This window comes from Lonchura striata, chromosome 1, assembly GCF_050655825.1.
Source record: "Lonchura striata isolate lonStrDom1 chromosome 1, ASM5065582v1, whole genome shotgun sequence".
Taxonomy (NCBI): domain Eukaryota; kingdom Metazoa; phylum Chordata; class Aves; order Passeriformes; family Estrildidae; genus Lonchura; species Lonchura striata.
Window position 1 is genome coordinate 48996952 of NC_140703.1, and position 22626 is coordinate 49019577.

At 34.8% G+C, this 22626-nt stretch overlaps 1 protein-coding gene across 4 annotated transcripts in view; it reads right to left on the reverse strand.

Annotated features, from left to right (window-relative positions):
- LOC144248887 (uncharacterized) overlaps positions 1-22128 on the reverse strand; it is a 32503-nt gene extending 10375 nt beyond the window's left edge. For 2 of the 4 annotated variants that reach the window (XM_085576340.1, XM_077790867.2), the window contains exon 1: positions 18821-22128. In XM_085576340.1, coding sequence (XP_085432466.1) covers positions 18821-18905 — 85 coding nt within the window. In that variant the 5' untranslated portion in view covers positions 18906-22128. Of the gene's footprint in view, positions 1-12625 lie in introns of all 4 variants that reach the window. The other 2 variants (XM_085576319.1, XM_077790866.2) reach the window with 1 other exon arrangement.
- Positions 22129-22626: the final 498 nt, after the last annotated feature.

Sequence of the window (22626 nt, forward strand, 5' to 3'; positions counted from 1 at the left end):
CTGAAAATAGATATCCATTTACCCATTTTTGACCTTGATCACATCAGTGCAAAAAAAAAAAAAAAAAGTATTTACTGGAGTAAATTGGGAGTTTATGTGGAACAGCAAGAACAGACTGACTAAATAGAAAGATATGTCTTGAAGGTCAGAATATGTAGGAGAAAAGTAAGACTTGCCAACTATCAAGCTGAGCTGGACCTTGCAGAGGAAATTAAAACAAACAGTAAAAAGATTTTTTAGCCACAAAAATAAAAAAGAGAACAAAGAAAGAGGAAGTGGTGTGGTAATTCAGCAAGTATAGGGGCAAAGATTAAAGTTAGTTTAGATACTGCCAAAAAAAACCCTTGACACAGATTTCAGTAACTACAAATGATGTAGTTCATGGAGGCGAAGTCAAGGGGCTGATGGAAATAAGAGCATGAAAATGGAAAATGCCATAATTGAGGAGGAAACAACACTGAAAGAGCTTAATGGACTGGGGTCAGTGAGCAAATAATCTCCAGCACTGGATTCCAGCTCATGTAATTACAAATCCAGAAGCAAAGTTCTTTTATGCATTTACCAAGTCAGACCTATACACTGAAGAATAGTACACTTCAGCAGATTTGCAAGACATTGAGTGCCTGAATGTCAAGATAGTAGCTCAGGAACTTCAGGAACAGAAACCTGCAGTAAGAAGGAACCTTCTGTAAGAACAATCTAGTTCAGTTAGAGACATTTTGGTGGAATACACAATACACAGAAAATAAAATTTAGAGGACCTACAGTTGTCCACCTGGAACAAGTCTGAAACTCTTAAGCAAAAGCTGATACTCCTGTGAATCCCTAGTCTTGCTTGGAACAGTGACTGGAATGCATGTGATGAGAAGACACAAATTCCTAAAATTCAGTCTGATTAACCAGATGAGTGGAATTGTAGGATCACAGAATCATTTAGGTTGGTATGAACCTGTAAGTTCATGAAGTCCAACCCAGCAATGCCAAGTCCACCACTAAACCATGTCCCTAAGTGCCACATGTACTCATGGCACCTCTAGGAATGGAAACTCAACCATTTCCCCTGGCAGCTAGTTTCAATGTTTGACAACCCTTTCAGTGAAGAAATTTTTCTTAACATCCATTCTAAACCTCTCCTGGAACAATTTGATATTATTTCCTATTGTTCTATGTGGTAGACTAATAACAAATTCTGATACTAATATTGCTCTTCAATTGATAGAGAAAAGGATGATAATACTAAAACTCAGTTTTGAACAGCAAAAAAAATTACAGAACATTGGTAGACATGTAACTGTCAGTACACATGCATATTCTTGTATGTTTATCTTAAATGCAAAATGCTGCAATTTTGTATAGGCATCTAGTATTTCACTTTAGAAGTAAATCAACAGGTACTACAAGTGAAATGGGACATCTGTACACATTCATATTTCTATGTGCTGCTATAAATTGTTAGACTATTATTATTGGCTTATATGACTAAACCTTCAGTGAAATTTGGAGAAAGTATTTTAATCTACCTTGTGCTTTCTTCCCTGAATTCAAGATAAGGTTTAATTTTAATCAGACCAAAATCTACTCTTTCCTTTCAAGGCTGTCCAAGAATTTTCACATGCAAGGTCAGAGGACAATCTCATTAGTAGCTTGTAGAATTTCAGGTATTACAATGACAAGGGCCAAAGTCATCTATGAGTAGTTTTATTTGAGAAGAAAAAGAAACAACCTGTAGGATGTTAAAAATTTATATGCTTTTATTTTTAGATAGTGGAAGAAGATTCAGAACTTCATTTTTCCAAGGATGATCTTGACCGTTTTAGTGGAAACACTGAAAAAATAAAAAATGAAAATATAAACCATCTGTTTGGCTGAGAGAAAGAAAAAGGTTTCCCTGGTGACAAATTTAAAATGAAGAGGAAATTGCCTCCAAAGCATTATGGTGGAGAAAGCCAACTTGATCGTATTTGAATTCAGTTAAAACAGTTTAAGAAAAAAAGGAGAGGTAGAAAGAATGTCTCCAAGGACCAGGAGGCCACAGAAACCATCCAAAAGGAGTAAAAGAAAAAAAAATACATATAATGTAATCCTTTTATAAATAACAAGTTTCTATGCTTTCTTTTAAAATGTTAAATTATTCATATATCTCTTCTGCAGAATGTAAACAACCTGGTTTTAACATGCAACACAGCAAACAAATGAATAAACAAATAGATAAATGTCTAATGCCTTGCCATACTGTCTTTAGAGATCTAAAATATCTAATCCTGTGTAAGGTAATCAATGTTAGTAAAATTGCACATCTAGAAAGACACCTTCATGTGACTAGCTAACTAGGTCAAATGATGAACACACTCATTTCTGTCTACAATGTGAGACTAATTTAACTTGCTTAAGCATATGCACTGAACTTTTAGTGGCCAAAATTTGGAACAGATAAAATGCATCTCAACTAAATTAAAGGAAGAAATTTATTATCTAAGCCTAAATCTGCTGACAAAATAAATGGAAGAATCAGCTAAAGATCAGTTAATTATGTGGAACAAATGGAAGTCAGAAGGTTTTTGACAATACTATAATAGAAATTATTTAAACCAATCACCTAGCCCCTTCTCTGTCTCAACACAGGGCCTTGGCCACCAGAAATCATAAATTATAATTAATTAAGCAATTGATTGTTATATATATATTAAGTTCCAGGTATAAGGCTAGAAAAAGGAAGCTCTTTTCATGTGCTGTTGTAACATATCTCTTCAGGAATTTATATATAAAAGGTAAGATATACAACCTTAAACCAGGTTTATTTGTTCATATTGCCCTGTCCTGAAAGGTTCTCCTGCATGTGTTTCATTCTCAGATGTCTCCAGACATTCAAATGAAACATTACTGAGCATGAAACATCTACTTTTATTTTCATCTTGTAATATATATACCTGCCTCAAGTGCCAGTAAAGCTGCCACATTATATCAGATAGTATAAACTAAAATCAGTGTCCCCACCTCTCTCTTCCCTGACAAAGCAAAACAGAAACAAATAAACAAAATTAAATAAAACCCAAACAAACAACTTCATCAAAAACAACCAACCAAACAACCAAAAAAAACTCCTCCATCTATTAAACTGTTCTGGTATCCTGTGGCAGCCCAAAATGGCTGAGGACGAAGTGCAATGCTGTTTGGCCATGGCATAACTGCTCTGTGGAGATCTAGCCTTAAACAGGGTATATAGATGCAATCTGCACCACTTTGGAGCCAGCAATTATTCCCTTGGGTGGATGCATTTAGAACTGTAGAAATAGCTTATATCTTTCTTATGTAGCTGCAAAGGGAGATAACTGGAACATTAAACAAAAATATCTAAGCAGAATCAATAAGAGTGTCCATTTGGACAGTAGACAAAGATCTATTTAATTTCTGACTTTGCTGCACATTTAATTTTTTCAGAGGTCACTAAAGAACAAGTAGTCTGGCCCATTTAATCCACATTTCATATTCTGCTTGTCAGCAACTTTATAGTCTTTTTGGAAAGGTTTATACTAATTTTTTATATCTTTTCATGCTATGCCCTTCCCATCCCCTATAATTGTTTATTCACTTTTTCTAATTTAAACTGAGTGAAAATCAAGACCTAAAGATTTGATGCAATCTGCTACACTGGAGAAATGGAGTAGCAAATTATAAGAAATAAAAATAACTCTGTAAATGCTACAGCCCTTATAAAGAGTTACCAATGCTTAAGCCAGTCGTTAATGTCGCTTACTAAATAAAAGGATTTCTGTATTTATACATTAAACTAATATTTAGATTACAGACATCTGAGGCTCTAAAAACTTGATGTAATATTAGTAAGGATACTAAAAAAAATAAACCAAAAAAAGCTACACCAGAATACCTCTATGCATTTAGGACCAATTCCATGCAGGTAGCACAATTAGATTTATTCAAAACCAGTAAGAAACAACCTTCAGATTCAAGTCCTTTTAAATTTAAGAGGTATAACTATCTGTGCAAATTCTAAGGATTCTGTCTTAGTAATTTAAACTAGACAACTAGACATATTTGAATTGCTACAGATGTCTGTCTACTTACGAGCCAGTGTAGGACCCTGTTCTTTCCCTGTTCTTTCTTTCTGCTTTTTTCCATTTGAAAGCTATGGTTGATTTTAGCTACATATGCTACATTTACATTTTTAGCTTTCAATTTGTTAAAAATATGGACACTCATGCCTATACTATACATTTTTTCATGTCTTACATTGAAACCAAGATGTTCAGGATGACTGACAGAACAGTCAAGCTGAAGAAATTAAAAGAACTGCCTTCCATATACAGACTCATCTTTTTCTCCCACAATTCAGATATGGAATTTTAATGAGAGCTCAACACTTTTGGAAGTAGCCTTTGTGATTAAGCAAATTTCTAAGCATCTTGAGAGGCAGACAAATATTTTAGGAAAAAAGAAAAGTGATATTACGAATAAAGGACTTGGATTTTTTCATGTCCATTGTCCTAAAGGAACATGATTATTTTCTCAGGACTAAGTGGTACTCAAATACAATAATTTTTCTCCAAACACAACAGAATTATTACTTGTGTACCTTATGTTCCTCTTCCAAACATGCAACATACATATGGTAGGACAAATTTAAAAGGAAAAGTATTCATATAAGCAGTGGCATTAGTTTTATTTTGTGAGAAGAGTGGCATTCTTAACATGCTGTCAAATCAGATGAACACATATATGGTTTTACACCTTTATTACAATATATATATATACACAAAATCATAAGAGAATATGAAAAGTATATGGCAAAATAAAAGGTGTCTCTTTTAAACTCAAAACCTATTTATATGCCTCTAATTACTTGCTGTTTAGGTTGTCTGTATATCACCGTAAAAAATTAAGTTTTACTTAATTTGCATATATATATGACTGATATGTTCCTTTATAATATGTAATTTTAGATACCAATACCATAAGTGCAAAAATCCATTTTTTCTGTCACTAATGTTCACTTATAAACATATATATATGACCTTCACTTAATATTCAGATACAAAGTCAAACTGTCATTGATACCAGTAACTATTTCTATTTTTGGTGGATTTAAAGAGAAGAAATAACTAAAGTTTAGGATTTCTTTTTAATATTAGCTAGTGTCATGGTTTAATCCCCAACCAAAAACCAACTACCACCAGCATGATCAGGGATAGAATTGGAAGGGTAGAAGCTAGAGAACTTGTGGGTTGGGATAATGATACTTTAATAAGAAAAGCAAAAGCCTCGCACACCAGGAGAGCAAAACAAGGAATTAATTCACTGCTTCCCATGGGCAGACAGGTGTTCAGCCATCTCCAGGAGAGGAGGATCTTGTCACGTGTACTGATGTCTTGGGAAGAAAAACACCATCACTCCAAATGTCTTCCCCTTCCTCCTTCTCACCGCCATCACCTTTTATGTACCAAGCATGTTGTCATATGGTCTGGAATATCCCTTTGGTTAACTTGGGTCACTTGTCCCAACTGTGTCTACTCCTAATGTCCCAGGTACCCCCAACTTCTTCACCAGTGTAGAAATAGGCAAAGCTCTGTGTAAGTTCTTCTCAGTAATAAAATAAAATCTCTACATTATGAGTCCTGTGTTCAACACAAATCCAAAACATAGCCCCAGAGCAGGTACAATGAAGAAAGTTAAATCTACCCCAGACAAAACAAGCACAATTAGAAACATATTAAAACAACACATGGGGGGAAAAAGCAGTAGATTTCTTCTATTTAAAAATTTTTTTAATTAAATTCATTCTGCTGTTGTTGTTTAATTACAATTAAAAATTATATATCTTTGATTATTTGAGTATCCATAACATTTTCCAATGGGATACAGCTCAGAGAAATTTAGAAACTTGATTCAGTTTTTGGGCTGTGGGTGTTCAAAGACATTTGAGAAAATCCACATTATTGAAGGCATTCAAATGAGGCAGGAAAAGACAAATTTCTCATTCAGGATATCCATATTTAGTAGACCTAGTGAGTAAATTCAATGAAATCTAGAAAGCTATTTAGCTTGCTGAATTTAAGTTCCAAATTTATGAAGATGTACTGTTGTTCAGACTCTATTGACTATTTAATGTCATGTCCTATTGACCATATCTCCATTGGGTAAAATGAGAGCTGAGGCATAATGAAATGTTTTAATTTGCAAGCTGAACCTCATCTCTAGAGCAAAATCCCACCGTGTGAACATAAACATTCAGAGTAAAGTTCATTTGCTTAAATTGTCAAGAAACATAAAACCTGTTTTATTTTTTACTCCAAGACATCTTAAATGGCACCAGACACATATGCTTAGGCAACTTAATCCTGTCCTTAGGTATTTTTAATTTGCCTTAAGTTTTTTTGTTTTCTTTTAATGTTTTCAATAATTTATAATATAGTTTATATGAAAATTCCGTACCACACTGATAATACATTTTAACTGTGTCATAATCTATCCTATAGCTTTTATTTACTTGTACCTGTAATATATGTTTTTGAATTAAGGTATGAGATATGAAGGCTTGGATTCTTGTCTAAATTAGATCTCTTTATATTCTGAACATTTCTTGCTATATTCTATTTCCAAACAATGGAGAAAAAGGGCACTTTATTGTATTACTCATCTTATCAATAGCTAGCTGTGCATCACTTCCTTAAATGTTTTTCTCCATTGACTAAACACTTCTACATCTTTCCACAGATCAGATGTAGTTGTTTACATTAGGCTTTATCAATGCTTCCTGGGCTTGCTAGTCACTAAAAAAATTCTATTACTGAGTTCTGGAATTACCCACCCTCTAGAAAGACTTTGAGGTGTGGTCAGGAATAAACAAAAGACAATGTAGATTTGGCACATTGAAAATCAGAAAAAAAAATATAAATAAATTATATTTATAAAACCAAAATAAACAACAGCAAAAACCAAAGCAAACAAATAAACAAACTAAATGCAGAACATCATACCACATAGTCTAAGCCAAAGGCCAAATAACCCATATAGCCTCTCTGCTAAGTCTTTCTCACTGCCATAGAGGAACGGCTGACAAAATTCTACTCCTTGTCAACTGCTCATACACATTGTATTTGTACAACTTCCAACAAAGAAAGATTGTTCATGCTCTTAAAACCTTTCCTGCCCTGTGAAATTGAATTTAGAGTTGTTGAAAACATCAAGCTTTTTTTTTTTTGCTGTCATACTTGTTACAAGACAGTCATGTTTGAGTTATATTCTCTGACTAAACAGCATCCAGAATTTAAACTGTTATGCAAAACAGTTTTCCCAAACATCTAATTTTGTCAGCAGCCAGCCTATTTTAGACATAAAGGTGGAGCAAGTACTGTCCTGTTCAAATATAAGTCTCTTTTTTGTGAATAAGAAACCAAGAATTTCAGCCTGACACTTTCAAAAAGTATCATGTTCAATCAAATATATACCATATACAAGCAAAAGAAATTTTGAAGGCCTTCTTTGCAAATATTGTCTGCAATGTCCTCAGTCCTCACACCAGTGTCCTTCCAGTTCCCTTGAGTAATAATATGTTTACTTACACATTTCTGCTCTGATGTCTACAATTACTTTTGAGGCAAGGTCAATGCTCCTTTGCTATACCTTGAAATGTATAGAAGGGAACCCTTGCTGAGTAACTCCAACACTGAACCCATTAGTTCCAGTCATTGGTCAAAGAATCTGCCAAATGAGTTATTGTAGACTCATTTATTATTTTCCAGTGTCTGCTAAATAGGCAAACTATATTGGCTGTTTTTTTGTTTGTTTTGTTCCTGAAACCAATATTAAAGGTAGATAAAAATGCATAGGATGGATCAATTCAAATTTTAAATCTTTTAACCAACAGTTTTCAATGTGCTTATTCTGGTTAGACTCCAGGATGAAAATTATGACAGACATATAAGTATATAGAGAAACATAGGAGACTACATCACTGAATTACTGGATTCGAGTTCTCCAGGAATAATATATAAAAAAAGAATTTTTTTTGTTAAGGACAGAGGATAACCAGGATGAAGAAAAGTTTCAGCAAACTGTGAATAATGGAGACTTTTAAATGAAACTTGTTTACAGCACTATCTCTTTTCAACCTTTGATGGGCAAAGTAAATCTTTGCTTGTGGTAGATGGAACTTTACTCCTTGATGATTGCCTCCAGTCTGCTTTTAGGAAAACTATCTACAGTAACATCTGTTAATGTCAGCAGGGAAGCTTTTTCTGTTATAATTTTATCAAGGTAGGATAAAAGTTTATTAGATCATTACATAAATTACTTATGTCTTGCTGAACACAGAGTTTCAGTCTTCATTTAGAAATAATTTGTGGGACAGATGTCTCACCTATTGTAAAGCACTAATGCATCAAATACTCTCAAAGACAAATATTTTTGGAAGCCTCAGAAGTGCATATTAGTTTTCAGTAAACTAATAAACATTTAATAGATTGACTTATTGTGTTTGGTTTCAAGGAATTGAGTTTAAAAATATCACTCTACATTATTTAAGTGATTAAACAAATTGTAACCTCTTTTGTCTTTGATTCAGGCACCTGTTGAAAAACATAATTTCAGTAAATCAAACAGTTAGTAGCTTTCTAACAAATATTACAATATTTTTTTTTCTGGTGTTTTCAAATTATCTTATAATTTTCTTCAGTTATTTTTGTTATTTTCTTCAGTTATTTTTATTCATTTTGTTATTTTTATTAATGCTGAATAATTCAGAATGAATATTCTACAGACAAAGATAGGCCCCAAAAATTAAGAAATCAATTTATAATGATCACCCAAGTTTTGAACTGACTTAGATTAGGCATTATTTTATTCTCTTATGTGCCTGCACAAAGCTAACTCTTGCAGTAAAGTTTCTAATATGATCAATTTCCCTATACAGAAATAAGTAAACAAATAAATGTTCTTCCACATACTACACTTTACAGCAGATCTGTGTGGAAAATTTCACTCCTACAAATTTACAAATTTTCAGCATCAAATTTCTTATGGCACCCACAGTGTCATGGTACAATACAAGTTCCATTGGCCAGAACAAACAAAGAACTTGGTTGGAAACCACTTTAGTAGAAAGAGCTATAGTATTTGTATATCTCTAGTGGGCTAAACCAAATCTTTGGATTTATCCCTCCTGAAATTAACAGGTTTAATTTGAAAAATACTTTATAAAACTCTTGCAGCTTAAACCCATTTTCAGTCAGCATGTGTTAGTCATATGAAGCCCCAGAGAGAAGTCTAGCTAGTTACAAAAGGAAACTCATTAATATTTCCCCTTATAATCTGATTTTTTTTCCTTTTTTAATGCTAGTTAATTTAGAATTAAATACCCCTGTGTGAACCAAAAGTGGCATCTTGGATTGTAAGTCTAGCCACGAACACAGTTTTTTGCTATTGAAGTTGCTCACAGCAGGGACAAGCTGAGCTTGCAGCCAAGGGAAATTGTGTATTTGGAAACTAATAATTCCAAAGTATACTTTGCTATATGACTGTAAGTACATTAACATCAGTTTTTGCACTGCTGCATGTCCTTATGTAAAATTGTCTTAGACCCCAAATAGAGTTGGGAAACCAGGTCAGGACTGACTAAAATATAAATGTGGCATTTGTTGTTATTTTATACTCTACAGAGCAATTTAAATTTACTCAAGTCAAGTAAATAAAATCTTGTATAATATTTTGTATAAATTTTGTATAAATCTTGTATAAAATTTTACTTTGTTTTTCTCAAACATAAAATATTTGTCCTTAAATAAATTATCTTTCCTATATTAAAAATGGCTGGTTTTTATTTTTTCTTTTCAGGAATGACTACATTGATTCACAGAATATTTTCTGTTGAAATAGACCTCTAAGATCATGGAGTTCAGTCATTAACCCACCACCTAAAACTGCACCACCACTAAATATTATCTTTAAGTGTAACATGTACATATCTTTTAAATAGCATTAGGGATGGTGACTCGACCATTTCCCTGGGCAGCTTGTTGCAATGTTTGACAGCCCTTTCAGTTGCTAAAGCTGTGATAATGAGCAGCTCCACTGCTCAGCTTCTTCTCTCCCACTTCAACAGCCGAATAGCTGCAGAAGCCATTGCCACGGGCTTGATCAGGGCGCCCAGCTGGATGTACCTGTGTAAACATTCACACTCAGACCCTGGGCCTCATGGGCATGTCCTGTCATGCTCCTGTGTGTCTTCTGTCATGGACATCCTCTGGGGAAGATTTCCTGTTTTACAGAATCACAGAATAGGCTGAGTTGGAAGGGACCCACAGCACCATCGAACCCAACTCCTGGCCCTGAACAGGACCATCCCCAAGAATCACACCATATTCCCGAGAGTATTCTCCAAACTTGAGATCTGGCTTGTTTCCTACTGTGTGCTTTTACAAATAATGATTTTTCTTCTCCCTGATATTTAAAGATATGTACAAAGGAAGTTATATCTTGGTCTCCTGTAGATGAAAACCACTCTGAGGTAGTATATATTAGAACACACTGGTACTCATTGAGCCTTTATATGAGGGCCAATATTCTGTCTATATGCCACATTGCTTTGTTAAATACATATAAAAATAGGTAAGATCAATTAAGATAGAAAATTATAAACTCTCCTGATTCTTAGATAGATATGAATATTAAAAGTAATGTCCAAGCTGGGCCAGAAGGTGAATGCCAGGTGGGCAGAAATGCCACATTGGTACAGGGGGAATCTATGAATGTGCATATGCTTTTGAACAGAGGGAGTGCTGTGTGCTGCACTAGTGGCTTTCTGCCTCTGCCAGCCTGAGGGGAGAATGGGACATGGCTGTCTGTGAGTCCTGTTTATGTCCATCTCTGTGAGTGTCCATGTCTCTGTGTGTCTCTGAGATATTGCTGAGTTGCTCTACTGATTGAATTTTCCAATGGGAAGGCAGCAGCTGAAACCCTTGGGCTGAGCAGAGCCCCACATGTCCAAAGGAGACTTCAGCAGAGAAGGACAAAGGAGACACAGGCTAGAGCTGCTGCAAACAATGGCCACTTGTAACATCCCTCAATAGTGACAATCTGTTAATTTACTCCAGTTCCTCCACCAACACTCAAGACAGCTGTAATCAGGCCAGTGAATGGATATTAAACATATAAAAAAATTTTCTTATCTGTTAATTATGGCACATTTTAACCAGAGGAAAAGTATTGCATCTGGGAACTAACCACCCCTTGCACCAGTAAAGGCTGGGTACCAGCAGGCTGAAAAGCAGTGGCCATTAGTAATTCTCAAAAACTGGCAAATATTGAATTGCAATAGTCAATAAGTTCGTTTCTACATTTTCAGAAGGGTTTGTGGAACTATTCATTTCCTTACCTGTTCAAGTTTTGATGCAGATGGATTCAAAAATTTTGCAGGGCCTGAGAGCCCAGCAACCTTCATTTTCTTCCATTTTGGGAATTTTTCAGGTATTGTTGTGAGAAATTTATTATAAACATTACTGAAAATGTATCAAGGCATTTTTTTTCATTATTTTCATTATTTTACATCTTAAATATAAAGGTGTGGAGGAAGGTGTGGAGGAAGGGGCAATTTTGTTTACAATGCCCTTTTAAATATATAGAAAAATAACCTGCACTCTTAAGGATTTAGTGGTTTGGTTTTTTTTTTTGGCTGGGCTCTAGTTTCATGCAATGTGCAATAGATATTTTGCCAAAAACATTTTATGGGTTTTGCAAACAGTTTATTCCTTCCAAATGCTGAATTTAACAGTCCTACAATATTTTATAACTTCCATTCGATTCATATGGCTTGTCTTTAGCCTAGCAACAGAAGTCGTAATGATTTTGATCACTTCTAGAACATATTATGAATGTAAAATTGATGTTTCAGCAGTTTCAGACTAAAAATCATCATTTCCTGATGAACTCCAGGTTCATATAGTTTGAAATAATGATGAATGAATTTCATACACACCCTTACTATCAACAGATAATTTAGAAAGTAGTTAATTTTGCATTAAAACAGTCTTGTTACAACCATGTCCTAATAGCTAACAAATCTAGTGGATTAAATATTCAGGATAATATTCTCTATTCCACTTTAAAAACATACTTACTTAGATCATTTTTGTAACTCAGAAATAAAACAGAGTAAGATGCATTCTCTCCTTCAACAGCATTTGAGACTTAGTAGTAAAAACTATTGACCAAGAATGAAATGAAATTATGCAATAAACATTGCACAAAGAATAACTGTGCCAAAACCATTTTAATAGATTATGAAAGGAAGTAATTTAAATGTGTAGTTGATTTACAGGCGGAAAGATGCCTTCACATTGACAGAATTTCTGGCAATTCAACTTTTTTTTTGGCAGACCTTCAACTTTTCATTACACAGAGGAAGGAAGAACTATCTGTTTCAGTTATGTGTGGTTAGTACATTTATATACCCTAGGCTAAGGCCCTGTTTGCGCTGCTCTCGAAACACATTATTTGTCTAAATTGCTTCAAATAGGAAGATAAATGTTCCTTCTTAAGGGAGATAACTTCATAGGCCAGCCTAAATTTAAATGTTTTGGCCAAAAGCAACGTTTTCTGTGCAGCTTCAACTTACCTTGTAAAGAACTGAGTGGACCTTTTGTTGTAACACCCTGTGCTGCTGTGTGCATCCCTGGTCCCAGGGGTGGCAGAGGGGTGGCCATCACATGCTTTGCTCCAGAAGGGCAAAACAGCCAGGAACCCTAACCAGTCATTCAAAGTTTGAATAGCCTTCGATCTACTCTGAATTGTAAAGAGTTCCTTAATTATGTGTGTAAATGAGAAAGCAGAAAGCAACTTGGAATTAACTTGGCTGGTTATTTTTTCTCTCAGTTGTGCTTTGCAATTTATTGTCAGATGTCTGCAGCTCTCTACAGTAACTCCCTGCATGTTGTTCTTTGGCTCAGTCAGGCAAAAAAAACCACCCTAGATCTTCAGTTTTTATTCCGGTCTTGCTTTTTTTTAGCTTTAGTTTCATGTGTTCTTGGAAAAACCTCATAGAATTTAGCTTTAGAAGAGAATTATAAAATTATCACCATTTCATTTCATTTTCACTGCCTACCCAGTTCTGCTGTGGCATATAAAAAGTTCAGGGTTTTACTACAGGGTTCTAGATTGTAGGTTGACTTGCTCAAAATTGTAGGGCTAGCCAGCTCTGAAAATGTGAGATTATTTGTTTAGTAGTATCTCTGCCTTATTGTTGTAAGATATAGATTTATGTAGATTGCAATTTAGTAGACTTTGACTAATAGCAATGGAATGTGGCTTGAAAATCTACAAATTACCACCCATATATCTAATTTTGTTACTGGAAGAAAATATAGTGCATCAACATGATACTGAGCCTACCTTAATTAGTGCTGTTGAGAGATATGGTTATTAGCTCAGCTACAAAATGCAATTAACACTGATATATACCTTCTAGGATCTGAGCATACATCTCCACATGATATTGTGCAAACTTTACCAGTTCATCAATTTTCTAGGGACTCCATTGTCCTTCAGGTATGGCCAGAGTATATGTCAGGGATAACTTACTTATGACTTCCACTTCTAAAAATCTACTCAAAGATTTGGAGACAAACTATAAACATTGAAATAGATACATTCAGAATAAATTCAAGAGCAAAAAATACTATGCATGTGTATAGACAGATTATTTACACAGAATTTGTACAGTAGTTATACAAAGAAGTGAAAGGAATTAAATGAACAATACATAACTATCATACTCTGTGTACATTTCTAAGATGCTTTCATTGAGAAAAAATCCTATCTGTACAAAATTGCTCTTGCCTCAGGGAAAAAGACCAGTATATTTCCAGGTGAAATTAGAAATTCTCTTTTTTTCTATTTCACAACAACTGATTTATTTAGAAAAATAAGTTAGTCATCTTATACATACCTCAAGCACTAAATGTACTCAGAACAATTAAACTTTTTGTTAAATAAGCTCATCGGTCTTACATTTTTGGCATAAACACTTCTCACCCACATTGTAGAAAGAAGAGAATAAAAATAGTTGATGTGCAGATTTAAGAGCAAGTCCACTATTTGCAAATTTATTGAGACAAGCTAAATTTTTAAAACTCAATTCTGTTGTAAAAGTAGAAAAAATGAAATATAATGTGATTTGTTTTTTTCCTAAAAATCTTGACCTCTCCGGTGTGGCTCTAGTGAATCAAATTATAAGTATGCTATGAAATTAATATTTTGAACATAGATTTAAGAATAAGAGACAGGAATTTGGGCACCTTTTAAAGTCATACATGGGCAAAACCTCAGCAAGGACCACATGTTCATATGCATATAAGTAGCTTACAACAAACACAACAAGTTTGTCTTAGTAAAGCTGGGTTTTGGGGTTTTTTTTCTGCATAACAGTTTTACTGTAGGCAAAACAGAACAAAATGTAAGGCATTCTCCACAAACAAAGAAAATGCTTAGTTTTGCTTTGGCTTTGTTTTGCTTTGTTTCCAAGGAGAATTATAAAGGAAGAAAATATTCAACTTTGGGGCAACATGAAGAATTTTTTTTTTTACTAAATTAGAGAAAGACTGAATGCCACCTGTGTGATTCTGTAATTATACCTGAACAGCAGGAAAATCTGCTACTACTCCTTGAGCCTTGCTGCTGAGAGAAGTTGAATAGATCATTCATTCCATGGTTAAAGAGAGGAGAGTAATTTCAAATCTGTGTACCACATGTAAAATTAGTTCTGACCTTGTCAGCTTCAAGCATGTCCTTCAGATATGGATCATTAAATTCAATCCTTAACACTCCAGGGAAATAAAGCTAAAAAAATTAAGGGTTCCTTATATTTAATCCTATGATCTCTTACGAAAACCATATATTGGCTTTGATTTTCCAGATGTAACCATCATTCATGTCCTTGATGTATGAAAGCTGTGACCGACATCTTTCTGAAGAAGATAACTTTCTCAAAACAAAGGAGGGCCAGTTAGTCTGGCCCATGCTGAATCTTTATCTTCATGGCAGCTCAAGCAATGAGACAAATTTACAGGAGACTAGTATGGGGCTATAAGTCATTCCCTGAATCATTGCCTCCTGTGCACCTAGATTTTTCATTTCATGCTAACAATGTGTCAAGAAATGAGTGCTTCCAATTCTACTATAACTTCCTCTTTAATATGTTGAGACCACTTATTCACAGAGAGATGAGTGAGACTGTACAAGCTGCTGAATTTACACCTTATTGTTCGTGGTGTTCATAGTTGACTCTAATGTTCAAGACTGCAAATGGGCTTTCCAACACTCAGCAGTTATGACCAACTCATGATATTTGGGATTTTGTGAAAGGCTCAGTCTATGTTTACACCTAAGGCAAAGTAGGCCACCTCCCCTCTCTTTTGGTCATGAAAACTCAGCCACTGGCTGAAGTTAGCTGTGTGGACCCTGATCCCTGCTGAAAAGCAGGTGCTTTCAAAAGAGTCCTCTAAGAGAGAGGTTCTTACTACCTCAAGATAGGCACCTATAATGCTCAGGATAAAAAACTGCCTGAAGCAGCCTGTCTATCCATACTGTAAAGAGAAGTTAGATTTGAGCAAGATATCCAATCTAAATTTATGTTCATGTTACCAAAGAGGATTTAAGGAGGTACACTGACCCAAAGAGATACAAACATCAAATAACTCTACTGTAACTCAAAATAGAGTATTGTCCAAATAATTGGTAAAAAACTACCCTTATTTGCCTCAGTGATTAATGACAGAAGAAGGCCCAACAGAAGTGTGTAGAAAAGAAGTGAATTTGTCTGCTTCTCTTCTGCTCTCTGTTACACAGTCCTGGTACAATTTCTCTAGTTACACATTTCACTAGGCCAACGTATTTCAGTTTCACCATGCTGAGCCAAGATATTTTTACATTTTTTTTCTGAGAAAATACTGAAACACTGGCAGTTGACCTCTTTGGCATGTCTTCCTGTGCAAACACACTTTATAGTCTGCTATAGGGACCTAAATCATTTGATCCAATACTAGAATAATATTTCTCATGATCTCTCCTTCACATATGCACACACAAAGAGGATGAGAAAAGAACTATAAAGCCCAGCCTGGCATTTTCATTAATAACTAGATAATTCCCCTACAGTATTACACTCTTACTGTGCACGAGTTCAGAGAAGCAATTCAATATGCTTGGGGACCAATTATGGCAACCCCTGATGACAGAGAATGACTGCATTACAAAGTCACAGCTTCCTCTATATCCTGAAAATGGGTTACTTTGTGACATCATAAATATATTTTGAAGTTTTAAGCTAGGATTCTCAGTAGTAAATTGCATGTTTAGTTGGCTTGCCTAGCCAATCTCACCATCCATGGATTTGGGGCAGACAGAAAATGCAGTCAGTCTTTTCTGGAGGAGGTAGGATGTTCACATTGGCTTCTTCATGTTGATTTGTCTGTGTCAAACTAACTCAATGCTACTCTACAATGTGAAATGTTCACCTTTGTTTTGCAATCATATCTGGAAGTAATTTTTTTTCTAATAAGGGAACAGAATTTCTATTTTTTTTTTTTTTGTAAAAGGTAGATAGCATTTTAAAAAAACCTATCAGTTTAAGTGAAGAAATATTTCTAAAGTTGAGATTATTAAATAGTCTTGGTTGATAATTATTACCACAGACAACTGAAAAAACAGTTAGGTAACATTTGAAAAATGAGAGGGTCGCTTTTAACAAGTAGTACATGCAATTTAAAATTTGAAAAATACTGTATTTGGCTCTGCGTCAGTGGGGCTGGAAGAATCATTTTATCATAAGTTTCTACCCTCCTGATGAGAGCACTTTGATTTATTTTATCATAAATCAAAACTCCTGCTGGGCTATGAATGAAAGATTTGTAAGGTTTTGGCCTTTAAAAGTGGTTGGGAGCGTAAAGGAAAGAACATGAGAGTTTGCATTAAGGGAGGTAGAGAACCATACTGGCCAATAAATACATAGAGCAAAACTAACAACCAACATAAGAGGGCACAACCAAGTAAAATTGCATTCATTTATGCCAGCATTTGATCTTACCCTTCAACACAAAGCTGAAGAGAAAAGCCTGGCTCACCTACTTCAGTCATATAATATCACAGATAATAGTACCAGATAGTCTTTTGTATTTATTTATCAAGACATCTCCAACACACAGTATAGAAGTGTTGACCTTGAAAGTGTAAAACATTTGATCCATAAACTGCTTCTCGTGGGAATTTAGTACACCTGAGAGGCATTCAACAATATTTAAACATGTATTAATATTTTATTACAAGGTATAATTAGGATAATGTGACAAAGATCAGAACAATGCCTTTAAAATTCATATTCTTTTGGCTATATGTTAAAAGGGCAACATTAACCTTTTCAACAGCACATTGTTTAACCTTTACTCTCATCTATGGCTTTATAGTCCTAAATTATTGTCATCTCTTTAATAATTTTATCTTGTTCTTCTGTCCTTAAATTCTAGATCTATAGAACAGGAGATTTAAATCCTTTACTAAGCACAGGGAATATCAGACATAGATTAGGCCAGTTTTGTGAGAGGGAACTTGTAATCCAGCTAGAATGACTATGGCTGATCATCCCCTCATGTCTTCCAGGTTTGAAACAGCTTCAAGTGGGGATGTAACATTCTTACTCTGCCCATCCACTTGGATTTTCAAAATATTTTTAGGAAAACACATTTTTTCCATGCCAGAAATAAAATCAGATTTTTTTTTTTTTTTTTTTTTTTTTTGCCCAACACTAATGCTTACAGCCTTTAATGAAAAGTAAAGTACATGGAGTTTTGGTTTTGTGTTTTTTTGTTTGGTTTGTTATTTTTGTTCCAGCAGTCTTGTTTAATTAATATGGAGAGTGCCAGAGTTTAGAGCTGGCTGGCAGTTTTCAGATTAAAAGGTTGACTTGCACAAACAACAGCAAAAAACTACATATACTCAGGATTTCATGATGGACTTTTCCCTTGCAATGATATATAGAGGAGAATGTAGTAAAAGGAAGTATGAAAAACTGTGTATAATAAAGAGGAATTTAAATAAGAACAATTGCAGAGAAGAATGGAGATCTAGGGAAAAAAGATCAGGAAGGTAGATGTTATAATCTGAAAGCATTCCTTGAAAGAGCTACTAGGGCCTCATTCTTTTAAGCAAAAGATGTTAAGGAGTATAATGATCATTGTGAAACTGAAATAATGAAGGCTTTCACTCAAAAAGTGAGCTTCAGTTTCTTTGTTTCAAGAATATCAGACCATGTTTCTTCCTTTCCAGATGATTCTGCAATGCAGTACCCATAGCTCTGAAACACTTCAAGAATCCTAAATTTACAGTGCCTCCTTTTAAACATTTTCTCACTTAATGGGATTCTTTTGACAAAGGTTATAGAGGAGTCACTAGCCTACCCTTTAAAACGCTGGTAAACAAACCACAAGTGTCTTCTACTATACACTACATATTAAGCCAAAGAAAAAGAGAAAAGCTAAAAAATTGAAACTATCTGGCACAGATACGCCTTAACGACACACCAGACCTTATACTAAGGACTTGACTCAGGCACACTTTAGTTCTCAGTACCATTTGAATCATTCTTATGTATTTTAGATTTTGAAATGAAGCTCATAGACATGGCACAGTGTGGGTGGGAAACCTGGGCCTTCCATAAAGTAGCTGGAGGCCAGGCCAAATATCACAGGATTGTTCAAAAGGCACTGGAACTGCATGTGAAGGCAACTGAATCAAGATTTGAGTCTCATTTTGGGAAATTTACCTTCAGTATTCTTCAATCCAAGAAAATGATGGACATCCTGTAACTGCTTCCAGCCTTGAGATGGGGCTCCTGATAAGTGTATCATCTCTCCATCTGAGACAGGTGAGGAAGAGATAAGGAACAAAATTAGAGGAAGAAGTGGGAACTGAGACAGTGTGATGGGCTTGAAGAGCTTATAAAGGAGAAGAATATTCAGAGAAAGAAAGCATAGTCCACAATTCCTCACAATAATAAAATACACAAAGAATTTTCTCTTCAGGGAGGCCAAAATCACCTCATGAATTTATTAGGACAGACAGCATCAGATCAGATCTTGCTAGCAACCGCACAGCTGCTTCTATTCACATGTGCCTGACAATATAGCCCTGGAAGGTACAAGTGAAACAACTGCCATCTGTTTAGACACTCACTGTTCCTTTTTCTTTGTAATCTTATTATGTTATTCTCAGAATATTTTTTTTTTTTATCCAGCTTGGGATGTCCAACATTTATAATCATATCACTATAGACTTCTGCTCTTGAGACATTAGGAATAGAATGTTTCAGGCTCTAGAAGCAGTTATAGGAGGGATTTTTTGAGTTTACCCATAGAAGTATCACACAGAGTGTACTCCATTCTTAGGATAAGAGATTCAGAAAAAATGATCAAAAAGAGTGTCTAAAAAACACATTGCTATCTGCCAACATCCAATCCATTTTGCAAAGCACAATTCTCTAGATGTTTTCAAAAGAAAACATTGGGTGTATTTCCTTTTTATGTATAATTGTTGATTTTTTCTTCTTAATTCAGTAGGAATAACTGACAAACATTATTCACCAATGAAGGATGGAACTAAAAATATAAATCTCATGGACCTTTGTCAATTCAGGACTCACTTATCAGAGGATTGATGCATTGATAGTAGATGAAGACCTTAGAGGATGTAGCACTGTCACATTAACAACATTCCAACTGTCTTTAAAAGCAAAAAATCAGAAGTACAAGCATTACCAACAAGTCAGTGCTACAGGACTTAGACAGCAATATTTTTCTCTTTCTTTTATATTTAATTTATGTGTCACAAATTCATTGTTCTTTAAGGCTCTGAACAGATCTGTCTACATGTTGTTTTCAATTCTTCTTTTTGTTATTTCCAAGGCTGTAAATTCCCTTCTCTCCCAACCTGGAAGTACACTTTTTTTAAATAATTTGCTGTTTCCTTCTCATTTTGTCTTTGCATAGCCTTGTTTTCATCCTGCCTGCCCTATTTACAAGTTTCTTCATCTTATATATTTCAAAAAGCTTCCATTCCACACTCAGCTGCCTCCATTGTACACACATTTGGGGCACAGAAGACTTTCTTTCACTGCAATAGGCCAGCAGGTACAATTGACTGTCCATTACCTGTGGACAGTGCATCCATTTTGCAGAAAAGTACCCTGCTATGGTGACATGGTACATGAGCAAAGATTCATTGCTTCCAAGGTGAGCTCAGTACGTTTGCTTGGTTTTGGACACTGAGCTCAAAAGTCCTGCCAGACTTGAGCTGGGTTCCCACAGAGACCTCCTTGCTTGTCTGTGACAATGACACTCAAACACACATTGCACAACCTGTGTCATCCAAGATCTCTCATCCCCCACCCTGGAAAATGAGGAGGATGGGGTGGTGTTTTGATGCTCTATGCATATCTAGCCATATTTTATCTAGAAAGGCATGCATAACATATGGAGTGCATTTTTACTAAATTTGTATGAATGGAAACAGACCAAATAATTTTGTAGGTATTTTCCACTGCAGCAGAGTGAAGTCTAGAAATGAAAAGGGGAATACAGTTAGATACTTTGAGAGGATTTACACTTGCCTCATGTAAAATCAAAAAGAATATTTAAAATCAAAGTTTTCTGGCATTTTTTGTATTTTGCTATTAAAACACAAAGACAGTATTTTAATTGCAAGGAGTGAATCACTCCCAAGATATTTTACTTTATTCAATCTCTCAGGTCAACTTTAGCTTGAGACTTTTCTCATGAAAATATATGCATTTTGAAACATGCTGTCATGAAATATGACTGTGTTGTAGCTCTGAGATTAGGATCTGCTAATTCCTGAAGATCCAAAAAATCATCATGACAGATTTATAACAGTGAAACGCTGAAGGAAATTTATTGAACATACTTAAACAGATCTTGAATTACCTGCTACCTAAATAGAAATGGCTCCAAAGCTAGCCACTGTAAAAGACTTCTCAGTAAATTGTTTTCAAACCCTACAGCAGGTTGTAATCATTATGTTTTCTTTACACTCTGCACAAGATGGTCTTTGTTTAGTAGCCTACATGCTACATGTATCCTTTCACATTTTCCTACTGTTTCTATTTATTTATTTATTTATTTTAATCCAATGCTATTCCATTATTGCACCACGTGGAAAATTTTAGAATGGCTGCTACCTCTGTCTTTACTGACTACTATCTAAAAAGCTGGTGCTTCCTCTTCTTTGGGGGAAAAAACCCAAAACCAAACACACAAACAATCCCCTCCCACCCCCAAAAAAGGAGAGAAAGAAATACAAGGAATGAGACAGACAACTAGGGCGAGGAATGGAAGAGGATGAGTAAAAGATCAAATGCAAGAGGAAAGGGACAAATACAAATCTACAAATTCATAGACCAGGAGAATGTATCAAAAAGGAAATAAATATGCAGAAGATTTAAAATTTAGTATATATGTATATGACTTCTGACATTCCCCAAACTTTTTAGTAAGCGTAAATCTGTTTAAATTTTGGGAAGCGTTTAAGCACTTGAAAGACTAATTTATGTGCAAAAGATGTGTCCAAAGCAGCCAGCAAGTTCTTTTGCTAAACAACCACTATCTGGAATGCTAAAAGGGTGCTTGAGCCCTCTCATCTGCCATTGTCTTTTAGTAAGTTCCAGATGTGAAAAAATACAAGAATCTGACTGGATATCAACAGAAGATTGACTTTTTTTTTGGTTAGTATCACGTATATTGACCAAGTCAGAATACAGTCTCTACTCTTTTGGTGAATGCCTTTAACCCATGACACTTGTTCCTAATCTTTTTCCCACTCTGCCCTAAGCTTTCTTAGTAAGTTTTCACTTGCACTCATTGTACACACATTGGAATCACTGCTGGAGAGAGGACAAATTGCTCAGATCCAACCTGCACTTGAACCAAAACCATCTAAACTGCTTCATTCCTTTGAATGTCATTCCAAGTGAAGTTCAACACTGTTCAGTCTTTAATTTGGATGCAATCCTCACTCTTTGAATGAAATAATTGCATTTTAATAACAATGAGATATTTTTTAACTTTAATCAGCAAAGCTGATTAGGAATAAAAGCATGCTTTAATAATGTCTGTAAAACCTTAGCATGATGATTTGCCATTGGGTCTACTAGTTTGTATCAAATGTGAGCCTTGCTAGGTAAAATATAAAAGTCATCTTTAGAATAATTCCTTAAAATACAATATATATCAGTCCTTAAAATCAAACTATTTGTGCTTCCTATCACTGTTACCTCATGGATGTATTCCTTTTCCATACAAGTTTTCCAATTAATTCCAAGCACATCTGAAACAAATGATGCATCTTTCTAAAAAAACCCTAATTATCACTGAAAGAAATTTAAAGCACAGCTAAGCATGAGGGAACAGAAAGGAAATATGTGCTTCTTCCAACAACAACTATGAAAAAAGTTTGCAAATCTGTGACATCATAAACTACTAATTATTTCCACACTTAGGAAAGTATTAGAATTTATTAGGGTCTTTTCAAGATATGGAAAATACTCCACAAGTGAGG